The sequence below is a fragment of the Alligator mississippiensis genome, chromosome 9 (assembly GCF_030867095.1).
Source record: "Alligator mississippiensis isolate rAllMis1 chromosome 9, rAllMis1, whole genome shotgun sequence".
Classification (NCBI taxonomy): domain Eukaryota; kingdom Metazoa; phylum Chordata; order Crocodylia; family Alligatoridae; genus Alligator; species Alligator mississippiensis.
Window position 1 is genome coordinate 14,206,906 of NC_081832.1, and position 16,331 is coordinate 14,223,236.

A 16,331-nucleotide genomic window follows, 5' to 3' on the forward strand; every position below is an offset into this window, starting at 1 on the left:
TCACCACTCTTCAGAACATCCACATAGTCACAATATTATTTAAACAATTTTCATTAATCATGTATTATGCCAAGAATTTCTATGTTAATATTTTTCTTTAACCGTGATCATTTTTACAATCCGCTAGCTATGTCTGTAATTAAATACAATACTCTTCTCCTCACCTGTAACTGCTACAGTATATGTAACTTTGCGTGTGTAGTGATACTGATTTTTAAAAATGGAAGCATTTACTGAGTGAGATACAGTTTAGCATAAGGAGTAAGCAGGAGGTTTCGTGAGACTTTAGATTCTGCTCCCACTACAGCTATTGACTTTAGTAGCGTATAATCAGCCTACTTTCACATCAACCCTTCCTCCCCATGCCCCCCCCCCCTTTTTTTTAACAGAGACAAAGACCTGAACCTTGAGAAGCTTAATAAAAAGAGAGACATAATTTAGGATTTCATTTCAAAATTTCAATTTTTACTGTTCAGAAGTCAAAAAAAAAAAAAAAAAAAAAAAAAAAAAAAAAAAAAGGACTGGGGACAGGGAAGGTCCTTTCTCTGTTAAAATTGTCATGACAAAGGGCATTGCTCACAGCTTAGTTAAAATTCATTGGAACTGCTAAGGATCATAAAATGCTGCCACTTAGAAATGAAATACTAAATGTTCATTATTCTACGAATACCTGCACAGCTCAAATAAACTGAAGATTAATAAGCCTTTTATACCAATTATGTTCACTTTAAGAACTAACAATCCATCATGGATTGTGTTATACAGTTGTTGCAGACAGCAGGGTATATTTCCACCTAACAGACTAAAATAGGAGTGGACAAAATATGGCCCGCATCCAGCACATGTAGGGACTTTACCCAGCCTGTAGTGGGTCCCTTTGTCCCACCTAGCCCAGCCACTGCCTGTCCCATGGTGCATCCTGCTGTTCCCTGGGTACGCAGAGGGGCTGGGGCAGCCTCACAGCTGGACTGCCTTTCTAGGCAGCCCAGGTGGTGGCAGCTTCTTCTGGCTACTGCCACCGCAGGCCCTAGCCCTGTGGGTACTGGCAGAAACCTGCACACGCAGTCCTGACCCCGGCTCACCCCGCGCCCGCTCTGAACTTGGTCCGGTGGAGCGGACCAGATACAGATTAGTTGGAACCCGTGCGCACAGCCCCAACCCAGCCCGCTCCAGACTGCCTGCCCATGCTGAGCAGCGGCAACAGCCGGACAGAAGTTGCTGCTTAGCGTGGGGGAAAAGCGGCCCCTTCCCTTCGCCACTGCTGGGCCATTTCTGCTGCAGCCACCCAGAGCCCTACAGACGCTGGGCTGCCCTGCAACTCTGCTACACTGCCACCATTGCCCCACTGGGCAGCCTGGAGGTGGTGGCAACAGTGGTGGAGAGGAGCAGCTGGGCAGCCCAAGGGTGGGCTCTGGGCAGCTACAGCAAGAAGGACCTGGCAGTGGTTGAAATAACATTGCGTGTTATGTTGACAGAATATGTTAATTAGGTTTTTGAAAGTATAAAACGACTGCAAACTAAACAACTTTAATATTAAAGACAAAAAAAACAACTTACTTGGTTCCTGAAAATCATGATATACTTGATACCATCAGCTTTCAGAACTGGAAATTCATTCACTGTAAATGAAAGGCATAGTAGAAGCTTTACGCCATTATTATTTATAAACTTTATATTCAGTAATAAAGTTACATGCAGAGTTGACAGCAGCCCAGTGGATTTATTATTACCTGAGCACAGTGCTTTAAGAGCATTGATACAGCACAGAAACAAATTTGTTCCTTTATACCAGTGGTTCTCAACCTTTTTTGTACCAGAACCATTTGTAAACATCGATGGCCAGTCCTGACCCACTGCCCCTTCACCTCCGACCCACTACCTCCTGCCCCCAGGCCCCAGCCCCACAGTGTGTGGGGCAGGGGATGGGTGTGTATGTGGGGTAAGGGAGGGAGAGGGGGCCAAGCATTCCCAAGCAGCCTGGAACTCTGCCAGCCTGTATGGGAAAAGCCACAGGTTCCCATGCGTTTCTCCTTTAAAGGAAAAACTATTTTTCAAGTTTGCTGATTAATTTTTCAAGTTTGTTTGGAACTCTTTCTTATATTCTTGCGACCCATTTTTGGGTCATGACCCACAGGTTGAGAAACATTGCTTTATACTGACTACTTTAGGATCAAGTATTTTTCTATGGACTGAGATAGCTGGCAGGCTTTTCAGCACCCTAATCCACAGCTAGATTATGTGACACTGGCCACCATTCTGTGAAACTGAACAATCAAGGTAACACTTGAACACCAAGCTTAGAGATTTTTTTAAATAAACAAATATGTGTTTCTGGCAAATATCAAATGTGTATACAACTCAAACTGTACTCTTTCATGCAGCGATTCCTCTTCCAGGTCTGCTTCTAACCACCTCTAATAACCAAAAGTCACTATGTTATATCTGTAGTTGTATAAATTTGGCTGCTAGAAAGATGGCATTTCTGGGAAGAAGGTAATATTCTATCATGGATCAGATGTTTTGGAAATGTGAAAAAGCTCCCTCCTCCCCACCAAATGCTTTAACAGAATGAACTTCTGCAGCATAAAACTAAGTATTTAGCCTCTAACAACCAAATTTCTGAACCTTACCCAAATGTAGGTAGGAATGGGCTGTGGCCAAACAAATACTCTTCAGACTTTTGCATGCAAGAAATGTTATTAATGAGTCAAGTGGCAGCTGAAGAAACCTTGGTGTGATAAAGAGGGTTTCATACTAATACTGGAATACAAAACTTACCATTGGCTGACTTTAAGTCAGGCTGAATGTGATTCACAAAGAATTCTGTCAGATTTACAAGTTCATTGGCTTGCGTTATTCCATGCTAGAAAAGAAAGTCATTTTTTTTATAGACATCATAATTCATCTATCCTTCTGGCTGATTTTCAAGTGGTTTTATAAAGACACTCAATTTTATCTAGATATTCATAAAGCAATCAAATCACCACACTGTCTAGACACTACATTGGTACTCTCAAACAGAGTATCCTCTATCCAAGTGATTCTGTACATTGTTTTGGCCTCCAGTTTCTAGCTGCAGTGCTAAAGGCTCAAGCATAACAGTTCTGAATTGAAAAAGGATAGAAAAATATCACAGGTAGTATCATTATTATTAGATATCAAATATTAAAAGCCTATTAATTTAAATATTGATACTGACATGCAGTGTACTCCAAAAGGAAGGGACCGAGGTATTCCCCAGTTCCAATTCTGGCTATGGCAATAGCTTCCCCCTCAAGATTTAGACACGTCAAATACAATCACTGTTTCAGTTTTCCCACTACCAGAAAAATGTAAATTTTATGTACTGGTTTACAGATTCATGTTAACAGATTGTTGTACAGTGAATGAATTATAATAGACAAAGTCAGACTGGGTATAGCTGGTGTAAAACAAAAAAGGCAGGTACAAGTACCTTCTGTGTCTGAGCTTTGGATGCCAGGGATGTTACAAGGTAAATGGCTGCATCTTTGTGTTTCCAATTGATTGATGGATTCTTTGCATATTCTTGCAACATGGAATTAACATAGCCAGAGAAAATCCCTGTTACAGGTCCTTCAAAAAACTTGCATAAGCCACGGACTAGATCACAAGCTGCTCTACGCCTGGTGTCAATATCTATATGAGAAAAGAACATTTCTTAAATATGAAAAAGTGAATAATAGATCCAACTCACATACCCATATCATGCTGCTTATACTGAATTCCCAACAACTTACAAGAATGACATCAGGTCAAATATTCTATTGTGTTATGATCAAAGAATGGACATGTTTGAATCCATGCACCAGACTTGAGGAGCTGAACAGACTTAAGCCCTTATTCCAGGAAATAGGAAAAAGTATTCAATAATGTTGTCAGCACCTAGACCAGATTATTCCCCATTGAATAATTCTGACAGGCAAACAAGAAATTTCAGGTCAAAAAGACGACTTATAATGAAAAGAATGAGGTACATAGGCTAGCAATTTTCAGGACAAACTCATAAAACTTTTGTTTTCAAAAGAAAAACATTTTCTAATTTATTTTGGGCATCAAACAAAATATACTTATGACAAACGGAACTAACACGAAAGGACTCAGACGTAACAGAATGCCTTCGTTATGTTCCAAGTGACTTCAAAGTACACATAACATGTAATGTTTTATGTAAATTCTGTAGTAGAAACTTCAAGTTCATTCTGAAGATATCAAATGTATATCTGATGTGTGACCAATTTTTCATATGAATGGTATTTAAAACCTTTGCAGATGAAGGGGCATAGCAATTAATTGACTTTTAAAAAAGTCTGAGAAAGTTGTGATTTTATTTTGAACATATGCAATGGACATGCTACTCCCTGATCAAGCTCTGGGTAAAGCCTCTTATGACTGAGCTTAGAATGGACCTTCCAACTGAAGAGATCAGACCAGATTCAGTAGATTAAATATAGTTCTAAAGAACTGAAGCAAAGATCAAGCCTTCTTAATATAAGTATGTGCATTACCTGATCCTTCCAAATCTCTTCTAATATATTCTTCAGAATTATCTTCAAAAGCTTCTTCATCAGCAGCTACGGAGAAAGTATAAGTCATTTTCACTCAGATTCACTACTGAGTTTCATTTCACGACAATAAGAATCTGTTTTGTGTCCATGGTTATATTTTTACTCTAATCTATAAAATTACTGGAAACAAGTTGTATTGAGTCACCTAATAAAGGCACAATGGGATTGGTGCTTCAAAGGACACTTCTCTCTTAAAGTCATAAAAAATCAGAGAGTAATAGGGCAGCAAAAGCGGTTATCTAGTCCAATTTCCTCCCAAAACAGGATCGATCACTCCTCTTTGAACTTTCTCATCAAGTGTTCATCTAACCTGTATTTAAATGCTTCAAACAATCAAGATGGCACAACTTTTTTTGTGAGCTGTTATCCTGGTACAGAAAAATGCAGGATACATTCAATATCAAGCATATTTAAAACACACGTGAGAAATGGGAACTTCCCAGGGCAGCTGAAAGGATCAATCACGAAAGCCTGTTCAGGTAAATGTTTGTGTGCACCATTATTCACTTTAAATGCAAGCTACTAGTTTTATTTCATCACAAATTTAAATATAATCTTGGTTACAGAAACTCAACAGGTTACCCAAGAGCATAGCATACTATTACAAAGATTTGGGTTGCATTAGAATGCATAGGGCCCATCATGATCACTATGAAAGCAACACAATTGCCACTAACTCAAAAGTTGCCCTTTATTAGTCCTTTCTGCAATAAGATTCTTTTTTAAAGGAAAAAATGCAGTTACCTCTAAATTCCATGTTGGGAACAATAACCTTTTCACAAATGCTTGTCAGTGTATTCTGGTCTTCAAACAGATGCTTATAATGAGGTCTTTCACAAACGGAGGCCAGAAACTGGATTGCATTACTTACCAACTAGAACACATAAAAGGAGTCATTTTTTAACTCAGGTGACCAGTTTATTCTGAAACTCTATACAAAAAAAAAAATTACTAGCTTACCAAGTCATATTTAACTTCCTGCCCTGTTGTGACTAATAAATTCCAGATTGCTGTTACAAAACGAGGCAGGTAGGGCTGGAATTCTTCATCGTATTTTTGAGCATACAAAGCAGCATTATCACAAATTTGTGATTTCAACAGTTCCAATAATCCAGCTTCCTCTTCATCCTTATATAAAACAAAACTAAAAATGTCAAACATGCAAATTTCAACACCAGTGAATAGTAAGATATCAAAATAAAACTGGAGTTAGCACTGCTTTTTTTGTCTGGAAGTTTGAAATACAAGAGTAGAAATCTGAGTACCATTTCCCTGGAGCTGATATATTTTAGTGTCTTATGCAGAAGTACAAGTCACAACTTTATACTACAGTAACTACATTTAAAAAGAAATATGAAAGTGAGAAATTACTACACCCTCCAAATGGTTTAAACCTGCACTAATGCTTCCCCAAATATAGCAGGAAAACATGCTCAGTGGCACATCTACACAAGACACTACAGTGCAGTGGTTACTCTGCATTTCTTATACAAGTACTAAATAAAAAGTATTTATTTGTACAAGTACTAAATAAATGCTCAGTAACCAGAGTTACTGCGCAGTAGCACTAATGAACATCTTTTATGTGACTCTACAGTACAGTAGCCCAATAATACTACACAGTAATATATTAGCACTGTTGGTGCTGTGACACTGTACTGCGCAGTATTATTTAGCTACTGCACAGTCAGCGTCTTGTATAGATGCACCCTGTGTATGGTGAAAAGAGGGTATAAACAGGTGACCAGGAGTCTGGCTGCACATCCCGGGGGGAGGGGAGTACGAGGGCAGGGGAAGCTGTGGACCACCAAACCATGTGGCACCCACAAGGACAGACCAGCCTGAAGAGAGCGAGCATTGGAAACCTGAAAGCCATGGGGAGACCAGCACTACAGAACAGGTAAGAATCAAGAAGGTAAGAAACAATGAGCCCCTTGGGACTCGGAGCGGGGGAGCAGCAAAGGCACCAGTCGCAGGGCTCAAGTGCCTATATACTAATGCTAGGAGCATGGGGAACAAGCAGGATGAACTAGCGCTCCTGCTTGCACTAAACACCTATGATTTAGTGGGGCTAACAGAAACCTGGTGGGATTCATCCCACGACCGGGCGGTACATATTGAGGGTTACGGATTGTACAGAAAGGACAGGTTGGGGAAGAGAGGGGGGGGGGGGGTTGCACTTTATGTCAGTGAGCAATATACATCAACCCTCATCAAGACAGAATCCAAGGTTGAGGAAGTAGAAGGATTGTGGGTTAGGCTACATGGGGGGCAAGGAGAAAGGGATTTGGTGGTAGGGGTCTGCTACAGACCCCCACACCAAGGGGAAGAAATAGATGCAGGGCTCCTGAGGCAACTCTCGGAGACCATAAAAGCTAAAGAGGTGGTAGCCATGGGGGACCTAAACTACCCGGACATCTGCTGGGAGACGGAGACAGCAAAGTCCCACCGCTCACGCAGGTTTCTAACCTGTGTACAGGACCTCCACCTAACACAGGAGGTACATGGTCCCACTAGGGGGAATGCCATACTGGATCTGGTATTGGCAACAGGGGATGACATGATAGGGGACCTCCAGATCGGTAGCCATTTGGGAGACAGTGATCACCTAGTAATAGAATTCAACATAAGACGGCGAGTAGGTAAGGTAACTAGTAGGGTGAAAGTGCTAGACTTTAGGAAAGCTGATCTCAATGAACTCAGGTGATTAGTCAAGGACGCACGGCAGAGTAGGAGTTTTGAAGGGATGGGAGCCCAAGAAGGGTGGCTGTGCCTTAAGGAAACGATCCTTCGGGCACAAAGCAAGACGATCCCCGAGCGAGGCAACAGAGGGAAAGGGGCCAGGAGGCTTCCATGGCTGACCAGAGAAATCCAGGGCAGCCTAAGGGCCAAAAGGGGAGCACATAAAAAGTGGAAACAAGGTGAGATCACTAAAGATGAATATACCTCCTCTGCTCGTGCTTGTAGGGAGGCAGTTAGACAGGCCAAAGCTACCATGGAGCTGAGGATGGCAACCCAAGTAAAAGACAACAACAAATTGTTTTTTAGATATATAGGGAGTAAAAGGAAGGCCCAGGGAGGAATAGGACCCCTGCTAAATGGGCAGAAACAATTGGTGACGGACAGGGGGGACAAGGCTGAACTCCTCAACGAGTTCTTTGCCCAGTGTTCCTAAGTGAGGGGCACGACAAGTCTCTCACTGGGGTTGTAGAGAGGCAGCAGCAAGGCGCCAGACTTCCATACGTAGATCCTGAGGTGGTGCAGAGTCACTTGGAAGAACTGGATGCCTTTAAGTCAGCAGGCCCGGATGAGCTCCATCCGAGGGTGCTGAAGGCACTGGCCGACATCATTGCAGAGCCACTGGCGGGAATATTCGAATGCTCGTGGCGCACGGGCCAAGTCCCGGAGGACTGGAAAAGGGCTAACGTGGTCCCCATTTTCAAAAAGGGGAGGAAGGAGGACCCGGGCAACTATAGGCCAGTCAGTCTCACCTCCATCCTTGGTAAAATCTTTGAAAAAATTATCAAGGCTCACATTTGTGAGAGCCCAGCAGGGCAAATTATGCTGAGGGGAAATCAGCACGGGTTTGTGGCGGGCAGATCATGCCTGACCAATCTAGTCTCTTTCTATGACCAGGTTACAAAACGCCTGGACACAGGAGGAGGGGTGGATGTCGTATACTTAGACTTCAGGAAGGCCTTCAATACGGTATCCCACACCATACTGGTGAACAAGTTAAGAGGCTGTGATGTGGATAACTACACAGTCCGGTGGGTGGCGAATTGGCTAGAGGGTCGCACCCAGAGAGTCGTGGTGGATGGGTCGGTCTCGACCTGGAAGGGTGTGGGCAGTGGGTTCCCGCAGGGCTCGGTCCTTGGACCGATACTCTTTAATGTCTTCATCAGTGACTTGGACGAGGGAGTGAAATGTACTCTGTCCAAGTTTGCAGATGACACAAAGCTATGGGGAGAAGTGGACACGCCGGAGGGCAGGGAACAGCTGCAGGCAGACCTGGATAGGTTGGACAAGTAGGCAGAAAACAACAGGATGCAGTTCAACAAGGAGAAATGCAAAGTGCTGCACCTAGGGAGGAAAAATGTCCAGCACACCTACAGCCTAGGGAATGACCTGCTGGGGGGCACAGAGGTGGAAAGGGATCTTGGAGTCCTAGTGGACTCCAAGATGAACATGAGCCAGCAGTGTGACGAAGCCATCAGAAAAGCCAATGGCACTTTATCGTGCATCAGCAGATGCATGACGAATAGGTCCAAGGAGGTGATACTTCCCCTCTATCGGGCGCTGGTCAGACCACAGTTGGAGTACTGCGTGCAATTCTGGGCGCCGCACTTCAAGAAGGATGCGGATAACCTGGAGAGGGTCCAGAGAAGGACAACTCGTATGGTCAAGGGCCTGCAGACCAAGCCCTACGAGGAGAGACTAGAGAAACTGGACCTTTTCAGCCTCCGCAAGAGAAGGTTGAGAGGCAACCTTGTGGCTGCCTTTAAGTTCATCAAGGGGGCACAAAAGGGAATTGGTGAGTACTTATTCACCAAGGCGCCCCCGGGGGTTACAAGAAACAATGGCCACAAGCTAGCAGATAGCAGATTTAAATTGGACATTAGGAAGAACTTCTTCACAGTTTGAGTGGCCAAGGTCTGGAATGGGCTCCCAAGGGAGGTGGTGCTCTCCCCTACCCTGGGGGTCTTCAAGAGGAGGTTAGATGAACATCTAGCTGGGGTCATCTAGACCCAGCACTCTTTCCTGCTTATGCAGGGGGTCGGACTCGATGATCTATTGAGGTGCCTTCCGACCCTAACATCTATGAATCCTCAATATATGCCCCATACATTTTAAAGCAGCATTTTAAAAAAATGTGGTGGCTCCATCAAGTGGCAAAGTACTGTATTACCACCATCTAGAACACATTGGCAAATCAAGTACCTTGGTATTCTTTTAAAAAAGGATTCAATTCTTGATTGCTGCTTACTGTAGCACTTAAAACTTATACAAATGAGTAACTGAACAGATGCCAAAGTTTAACGGAAACCGCTGTTAAACTGAAAAGGTTTAACAGCAGCCAATGTTAAACCAAAATATTTATACCAGCATTTCCCAACCTTTTCTGCCCCACCCCACCCCATACTTACCTAAAAAAAAAACACCGTGGCACACTGGATGTGGGGGCATGCAGCCACCTGACCCGGGGGGTGGGGGTGGGAAATAAAGTGGGCGTTGTGCGCACCCAGCTGGACAGCATTTTGGGCTGGAGCCACAGCCCCCACCTGACTGGAGCCAGGCTCCCTGTCTGTCTGTATCTGCAGCAGCAGCAGGCAGGGGTGTGGCTGCAGCCCAAAATGCTGCAGCACACCCGGACACGCACACCAGTTGGGAAACGCTGATTTATACCACATCAGGTGATATCGATAACACAAAGACAAGCAACCTATATTTTCAGTTACTTGACATAGGCAAATATTCCTTAACGCAACCCTGTTCTATACGTTTGCAGTTTATGCATATTGGGTAAAGGTAGCTCAATAGTTCTCATGTTTCTGGTTATACCGAAGAGCTACATGATGCACAGTTCCTAATCAGTTAATTTCAGAAAATGGATGGATTCAAAAGGATATGTTCATTTGCATAAGCACAATGGTGGATGCAAGTCAGACATTTCCATATATGCAATGTAGAAAATAAGCCCAAATGTCTCAAATTATGGGGCTCTCTACCTCCCTAAAGACTTAGTCCCTGTTAATGACAGTACACCCTCCACTACATTCACCTACAACAGGGGTTGTCAACTGGGGATACATGTACCCTTGGGGGTAATTTGAAAGGTCCCAGGGGGTATGCGGGGTCAGGCAGGGATGGAGCACTGCCACCCTGCACGCACTTGCACAGATGCTATACTGTCGCCGCTTGTCACACCCACACTACACGTCCGGCCACTCACCACCCCCTCCCCTGCTTAGCATCTGGCTGTTCACCAGCCCCCTCTTCCCCTCCATGTCTGGCCAGCCACCACTCCCCTCCCCGCTCCACATCCAGCCACTTGCCACCCCCTCCTCGGGTGTACCTGGGGGTACACTTACTAAAAAGGGGGCTGCCGGGGGTACACTTATTAAAAAAAGGCTGAAAACCCCTGACCTACAAGGAAACTTGGGACACTTAGATAATGCAATCCTCATTCACTCCTCCCCATTGCAAACAGACTTGCCACTTCAAAGTTTTATTCAATACTTACATCAGTTTGTAAAAGTTTGTTATCTAAAGTTAAAAGAGTATGGAAATTTGTCATCCATGTCTCCATATTATCTTCAAAAAATTCAGGAAGATCCTGTGATAGAAAGCATATGAAAATAAGTCCTCATTTTAAAACTCATCTCTAGTTACACCAGTTTGATAGACTAGTCTAATCTACATCATGAAAAGTCACAGTGAATGCTGTACACTGTAGGGTAACTCAGCAGTCAACTTCCTCAAAAGACGATGCATCAGGACACAAGAAAATCATGCAACAGTCCCAGTACAGTCATTTCAGACTATAGCTTTTATCTTCAGTACTTTTTTTTTTAAATCTAACATTCTGCACTTCAGAAACCAACCAAAGTATATCCTACAAGACTCAGCTTTAACAGATAGTGAAACAAGGAAAGGAAGTTAGGTTTTCTCCTCCAAAGAAGCATGAGGACCTACGATAAAGAATCTTTTCCTTTCTATTACCCCATTAGCTCAATCCTATTCTTCTTTCCAAAACCTTATACTTGCAGGGCTTGTACTCAATGTCACTGCTTTGAAGTGTTTAAGGCAGCTTAGCGTTAAAATTGGATATGCTTATTTTATAGCAGTGCAATTCAGATCTTGTCTCTAGGATAAGAGAATAATATTACTTTATTATTAGAGTAGTATAAACTAGTTCTAGTGAAGATTGGACTTGCCCACAAGGAACTGCAGTCACGCCAACAACTGTAGCGTGGATTTAAAGTGCCAGAGTTGCCTACAAACTCGGAGTCTGGCTGTTGAGAGTCCTCTGCAGTACACATTTAAACTAGTTGCTTTTACATTCCTCCAATTTCCTTGATATTTGAATAGACCAGAAAGAAATGAGGCAGAAACTGACTACTAACGGGCCATTCAGCTCTGAATGCCCTTTGATTTATTTCACGTGTTGGTTAATCCCATCACCATAACACGGATTAATACCTATTATTTTGACTGATAACATAGCCCTCCAAGCTACACGCAAAACAGCATTTATCATCAGTACAGAGCCAAAAGAAAAGTGAAATTCACCTGAAAATTTAAACTGTAGAACAACTTTGCAATCAAAATTAGAGAAGAAAAGAGAACCTTCAAAGCACTGGCATCATTTGCATGTGTACTGCAAAGTTCAATAGTGGCCTAGAAAAAAGAAAAGAATTAATAGGTACCACAGATTTTTCTGCCAATGTATTGAAGTACTACAGTGTCATGTAATGGTATATTTTTATTCAGAAGCCATTTCATAGTGCTGACAGTTTTAGTTCTGTTCTCCCAATTTCCTTGTGAAATGCAAGTTCAAATAGCTTCTGCTTTTTTAAAAATTCATAGTAGCCAATTTTAAATGTTAAAACATCCCTCAAACAAGCTCAAAAAAATCTCAAAAATAACCTTGTACCTTGAAGAGATTAGTCAAAGGTAGTGCAAAGGCATCGAGGACAAGTTTGATCTCTGTCCACAATTCGTTTGATTTAAACTCATGGCGGTACCTGACAAATGAAAGGTATAAAAAAAGGTCATAACGCTTCATTCTAATTAAACTTGTATCCAATCATTTCTAAGAAACTCTTCTCTTTGACACTAGTCTAGTCAAGCCAATCCAAGAACTGCTAACATTAAAAAACAGACCCCGTAAGGTTTTAGATTTGAACACCACCTAAATCTACCAAGTCAGTAGCTTCAATTAGAAGCCACAAATAATTAACATCTCGACAAAATTCAAGAAGCAGTGCTTTATACATTTGAGTAGATACTGTGCAATGCACATGCTGAATGTTTAATACCTTTTAAATAAAGAGTGTGCAGTGCGAAGAACCCCATTAATGACATGGAAATCTCCACTCTGAAAGCGATTCACCATCTCTGTCAGCAGGTCTGGCCATTTCTGAGGGAAATCTTCCCTGCCAATAATGCTAATGGCATCACTTAACTGGAAAGGAAATTTAATCATTTTATATAGTTGCAGCAAACCATTTGTGAATAGCCCAGTTAACAGTACTAGACATTACAGTGATTGATTCATGACAAAAACCCAGAAAGAGACTTTTACTTACTAAGCTAAACAGATTGAGAAAGATGTTTTCTTCTGTAACTTACTCTATTTCACCTACAGTAAAAGCTGTGTTAACCAGCACTTTATTAGCTGGAGAACTCTACTAACCAGCATCCGAGGGACGTGACAAAAGTGAAACTGGAAGTACCACTTCCAGGGGACTTCCGGTTTCGCTGCCATGAGCTGAGTTTTTCTTTGTCATTTCTTCAGTCCATGGCCCCCTGGCAAAGCAGCCTGCATGGGGCCCCCCTCCCTGTCCCCCAGCACACTGACGCCAGGGAGTGAACCAGATAGTGCATATTTGATTAACCGGCATCCCTTATTCCTGGGGGATGCCGGATAACAGAGCTTTTACTGCACTTGCTTTTATCGTAAAAGTTTGTCCCCTAAACCTATTTAGCCCTTTTGATGCATACATTCACTGTCTAGCAAAACGGATGTCTGTCACCTAAGGAGAACCTCTAAGCATTCTTCTACAACCTAAAAGCTTCACTGAAACAATCTAATTCACCTCCTTTTCTATCATCTTACCTGTTTTTGAATTTGTTCTGGACTGCTAAGCATTAAGGGTACTATGTTGGCTTTAATAGCTATCCTGTCTGCTTCACATATTTTGTTTGGTTCATCTTCAACCTGAAAGAAAAACATTAAAAAAAAAAAATCACAGACATGTTACTTTTCTGTAAAGCGAGTCAAAGCTCTGACTTGCATTTAAAAGGAAACTCAATGTAAAACAAAACAAACCTGATAATTTATCAATGACTATGTCAGTAACTATGTTGGAGCTATTATAAAAATCCAGCAAAAGTTAAATGTTTCTTTAACAGAAAAAGTCAACTTTTCTTCTTCAGAATTGCTAGTTTTAAGAGCTATCCAATCACCTCACAGCACTTTTAACCTGAACTGGAAATAAATTGAGGCATTTCTATTGAATGCAGTTAAGCATGCACCAAACTGATAATGAATTAAGTCATTTTGGATACTATACCCCAAGTAATTATATTGTTGTATACAACTGCAGCTTCCCAGGATTTTTTTTAAAGACTATTTTGTATGTTGCAGAATAAAAGAATCATATGAAGAGGAATGTGACTTGTGCTCTTTTTACACACACAAGAATGCTTCTGTAATTGTCTTTTGGGCATGGATCCTCCTTGCCAAGCAGCAGCGAAGCACAGAGCCTTAGCAGATTTCTGCTTCAAATCTGACCTATTTTTTCTGATATGACACCAGTAGACAAACATTTTAGTCATAAATGTCACTGCAATAAACTGTGAAGGTGTAACACTTGTCATTACTTCATACAGTTTCTTTCTGTGGTCATACCAGACTGAATGGACCAATCTTGTCTGCTGTCAGAAGTTAAGCAGAGATGGGCCTGCTAGTACTTGATTGGTGGAGGCACAAACCAAGTAGGTGCGTCAAACACTTGACAAATATTAGACCAAAGAAACTGAATATGCGGAAATTTTTATTTAGCCCCTCTGCGGCTACCAAACAGAAATGGACAAAAAAGGTCTCTCACTTGTCACTAGATATTCAAATTCTAACTTAAAGTCAGTTTATGATAGTTTGTATCATCCTGGGAAAATATTTACAAATGTATACCTTCAAAAGAAGATCAAATGTATTAATAGTAATCAGTTTTAATTAATGGATTAACTGGCTTGAATGATCTAGATTGGGTGGAACGATCTAGCTCAGAGGTGGGCAAAACGTGGCCCAGGGGCCAGATGCAGCCCACCAGGCCATTCTATCCGGCCCACGGGGCCCCTAAAAAACTTAGAAAATTAATATTAATCTGGCCTGGGCTGCCTGTCATGTGGTCCTTGATGGCTTGCTGAAACTCAGTAAGTGGCCCTCTGCCCAAAATAACTGCCTACCCCGACCTAGTTGGAGATGTTCCTGCTCTGAGCGGGGGGGGGGTTGACTAGATGACTTCCTGAGGTCCCTTCCAACCCTGATTTTCTATGATTCTATGAATAGCAGTTAAGCATCTAATTACTATCAGGACAGTTCTGGCTTCTAGCTGCTGTGTGCGCCTCTGAAAAATCTCCTAATTAATAATTTCCATTGTAAGTGAAATTTCATTAAAAGCTGAAATATTTTCAGCCTAGAATACTTCAGAATCACAAGACAAGGAATAACAGGTTTGAACTACAATGCCTCAATTGGCCAAGCCCAAAGGGAAAATGCTCTTGAATTTCTTTAACTGAAGTCATATCACATTTTCTGGTATAATTTAGTGTTTAGACCAGGCTTAAGTCATCCTGTATTGCACTTTTAGCACAAATGCATATGAAAAAAAACCACATTTTCTTCTTTCATCTGTTACAGCAATGCCAGTGCTTGTACAAGGAGATAAAATTAAGGCTTTAGGGTCACCAACACTGAAATTGCAATCCTTGGTAACATTAAATGTTGTTTCCCTCCCCACCTCTCCCCCAAGATGTTCTATCCATCGTCTCAAAGTATCTATATTCTATATCAACAGAAGATATTATATCTTAACACAACTAGTAACTAAAATACCTACAATTCTCCAGTTTCTTTTAATATAATTCTTGAATGTTACAGAGGCACAAACTTTGATGACATTCTCTTGTGATTTTTCCAGCAGCGTTAAAAGTAACAACGGGTAATTCTGGTTTCCTTCAACTGATTCAAGAAACTTTTCCGCTGTAAAAGAGTATGCAGAGTTTAGCAAAAAACCCCAAACAAAAGCATATATATCAAACCTACAGAACCTTCTTTTCTACAGTCTTATCATTTTTCAATGTTGACTTAAAGAGAAAGGCCACTGGTTAGTAATCAGCAGCCTAATATTTCATCAGCACTTTTCAAGAATCAAAGTATGTGAACAGAATGAATTTTTATTTCAACAAAAAAAATTATAGCTGTGCTATTTCTAAGTATCTGTCAGCATTTCGACTGCAAACAAAAGCTCTGAATTCAAAGCCGGCTGTGGAAATACTGCATCCTCACCATTTTTTTAAACAGCCATAACCCTCTAGCAGCAAATCCTGGATTACTTTTAATTAGCATTATTCATGTGTGGGAACAGCATTACTTATTTTCAGTGAAAACATTATGAAGACAGATAAGAGAGCACAAAATGGGGAAATATGTGAACAGAAAAAAAAGAAATAGGGAAAGGAGTTAAAGAGATTGTTTATATTTAAATGCAACCCTCACACACTTCCTTTGAACTAGTCCAAAATCATTTTTAAGTAAGAACATCATGCCAAGCGAACTTCAATGGCAGCTTAAGCAGAGAGAAGAAAAAGATCTCACGTGTTTCAGCCGAGAGCTATATATTGTTAAACATTTACCAGGACGTCTTATAGCAGGATCTGGATCTAATGTCTTCTTTAAATATTCTGTTAGCGTCTGTAAATTGGCATCGCTGAGCTCCATTTTGGCAAAACCTAAAC

General features: G+C 41.6%; 1 protein-coding gene across 1 annotated transcript in view; it reads right to left on the reverse strand.

Moving 5' to 3' along the window:
* Window positions 1–16,331, reverse strand: part of CSE1L (chromosome segregation 1 like) — a 34,365-nt gene that overhangs the window by 11,193 nt on the left and 6,841 nt on the right. Inside the window, exons 2-14 of the mRNA XM_006275905.4 lie at window positions 16,230–16,325; window positions 15,434–15,576; window positions 13,429–13,530; window positions 12,629–12,774; window positions 12,244–12,334; window positions 11,880–11,987; window positions 10,831–10,923; window positions 5,547–5,714; window positions 5,331–5,460; window positions 4,527–4,592; window positions 3,455–3,657; window positions 2,779–2,863; window positions 1,558–1,619 (exon numbers count right to left, since the gene is read on the reverse strand). Coding sequence (XP_006275967.2) covers window positions 1,558–1,619; window positions 2,779–2,863; window positions 3,455–3,657; window positions 4,527–4,592; window positions 5,331–5,460; window positions 5,547–5,714; window positions 10,831–10,923; window positions 11,880–11,987; window positions 12,244–12,334; window positions 12,629–12,774; window positions 13,429–13,530; window positions 15,434–15,576; window positions 16,230–16,314 — 1,482 coding nt within the window. The 5' untranslated portion in view covers window positions 16,315–16,325. The remainder of the gene's footprint in view (window positions 1–1,557; window positions 1,620–2,778; window positions 2,864–3,454; window positions 3,658–4,526; window positions 4,593–5,330; window positions 5,461–5,546; window positions 5,715–10,830; window positions 10,924–11,879; window positions 11,988–12,243; window positions 12,335–12,628; window positions 12,775–13,428; window positions 13,531–15,433; window positions 15,577–16,229; window positions 16,326–16,331) is intronic.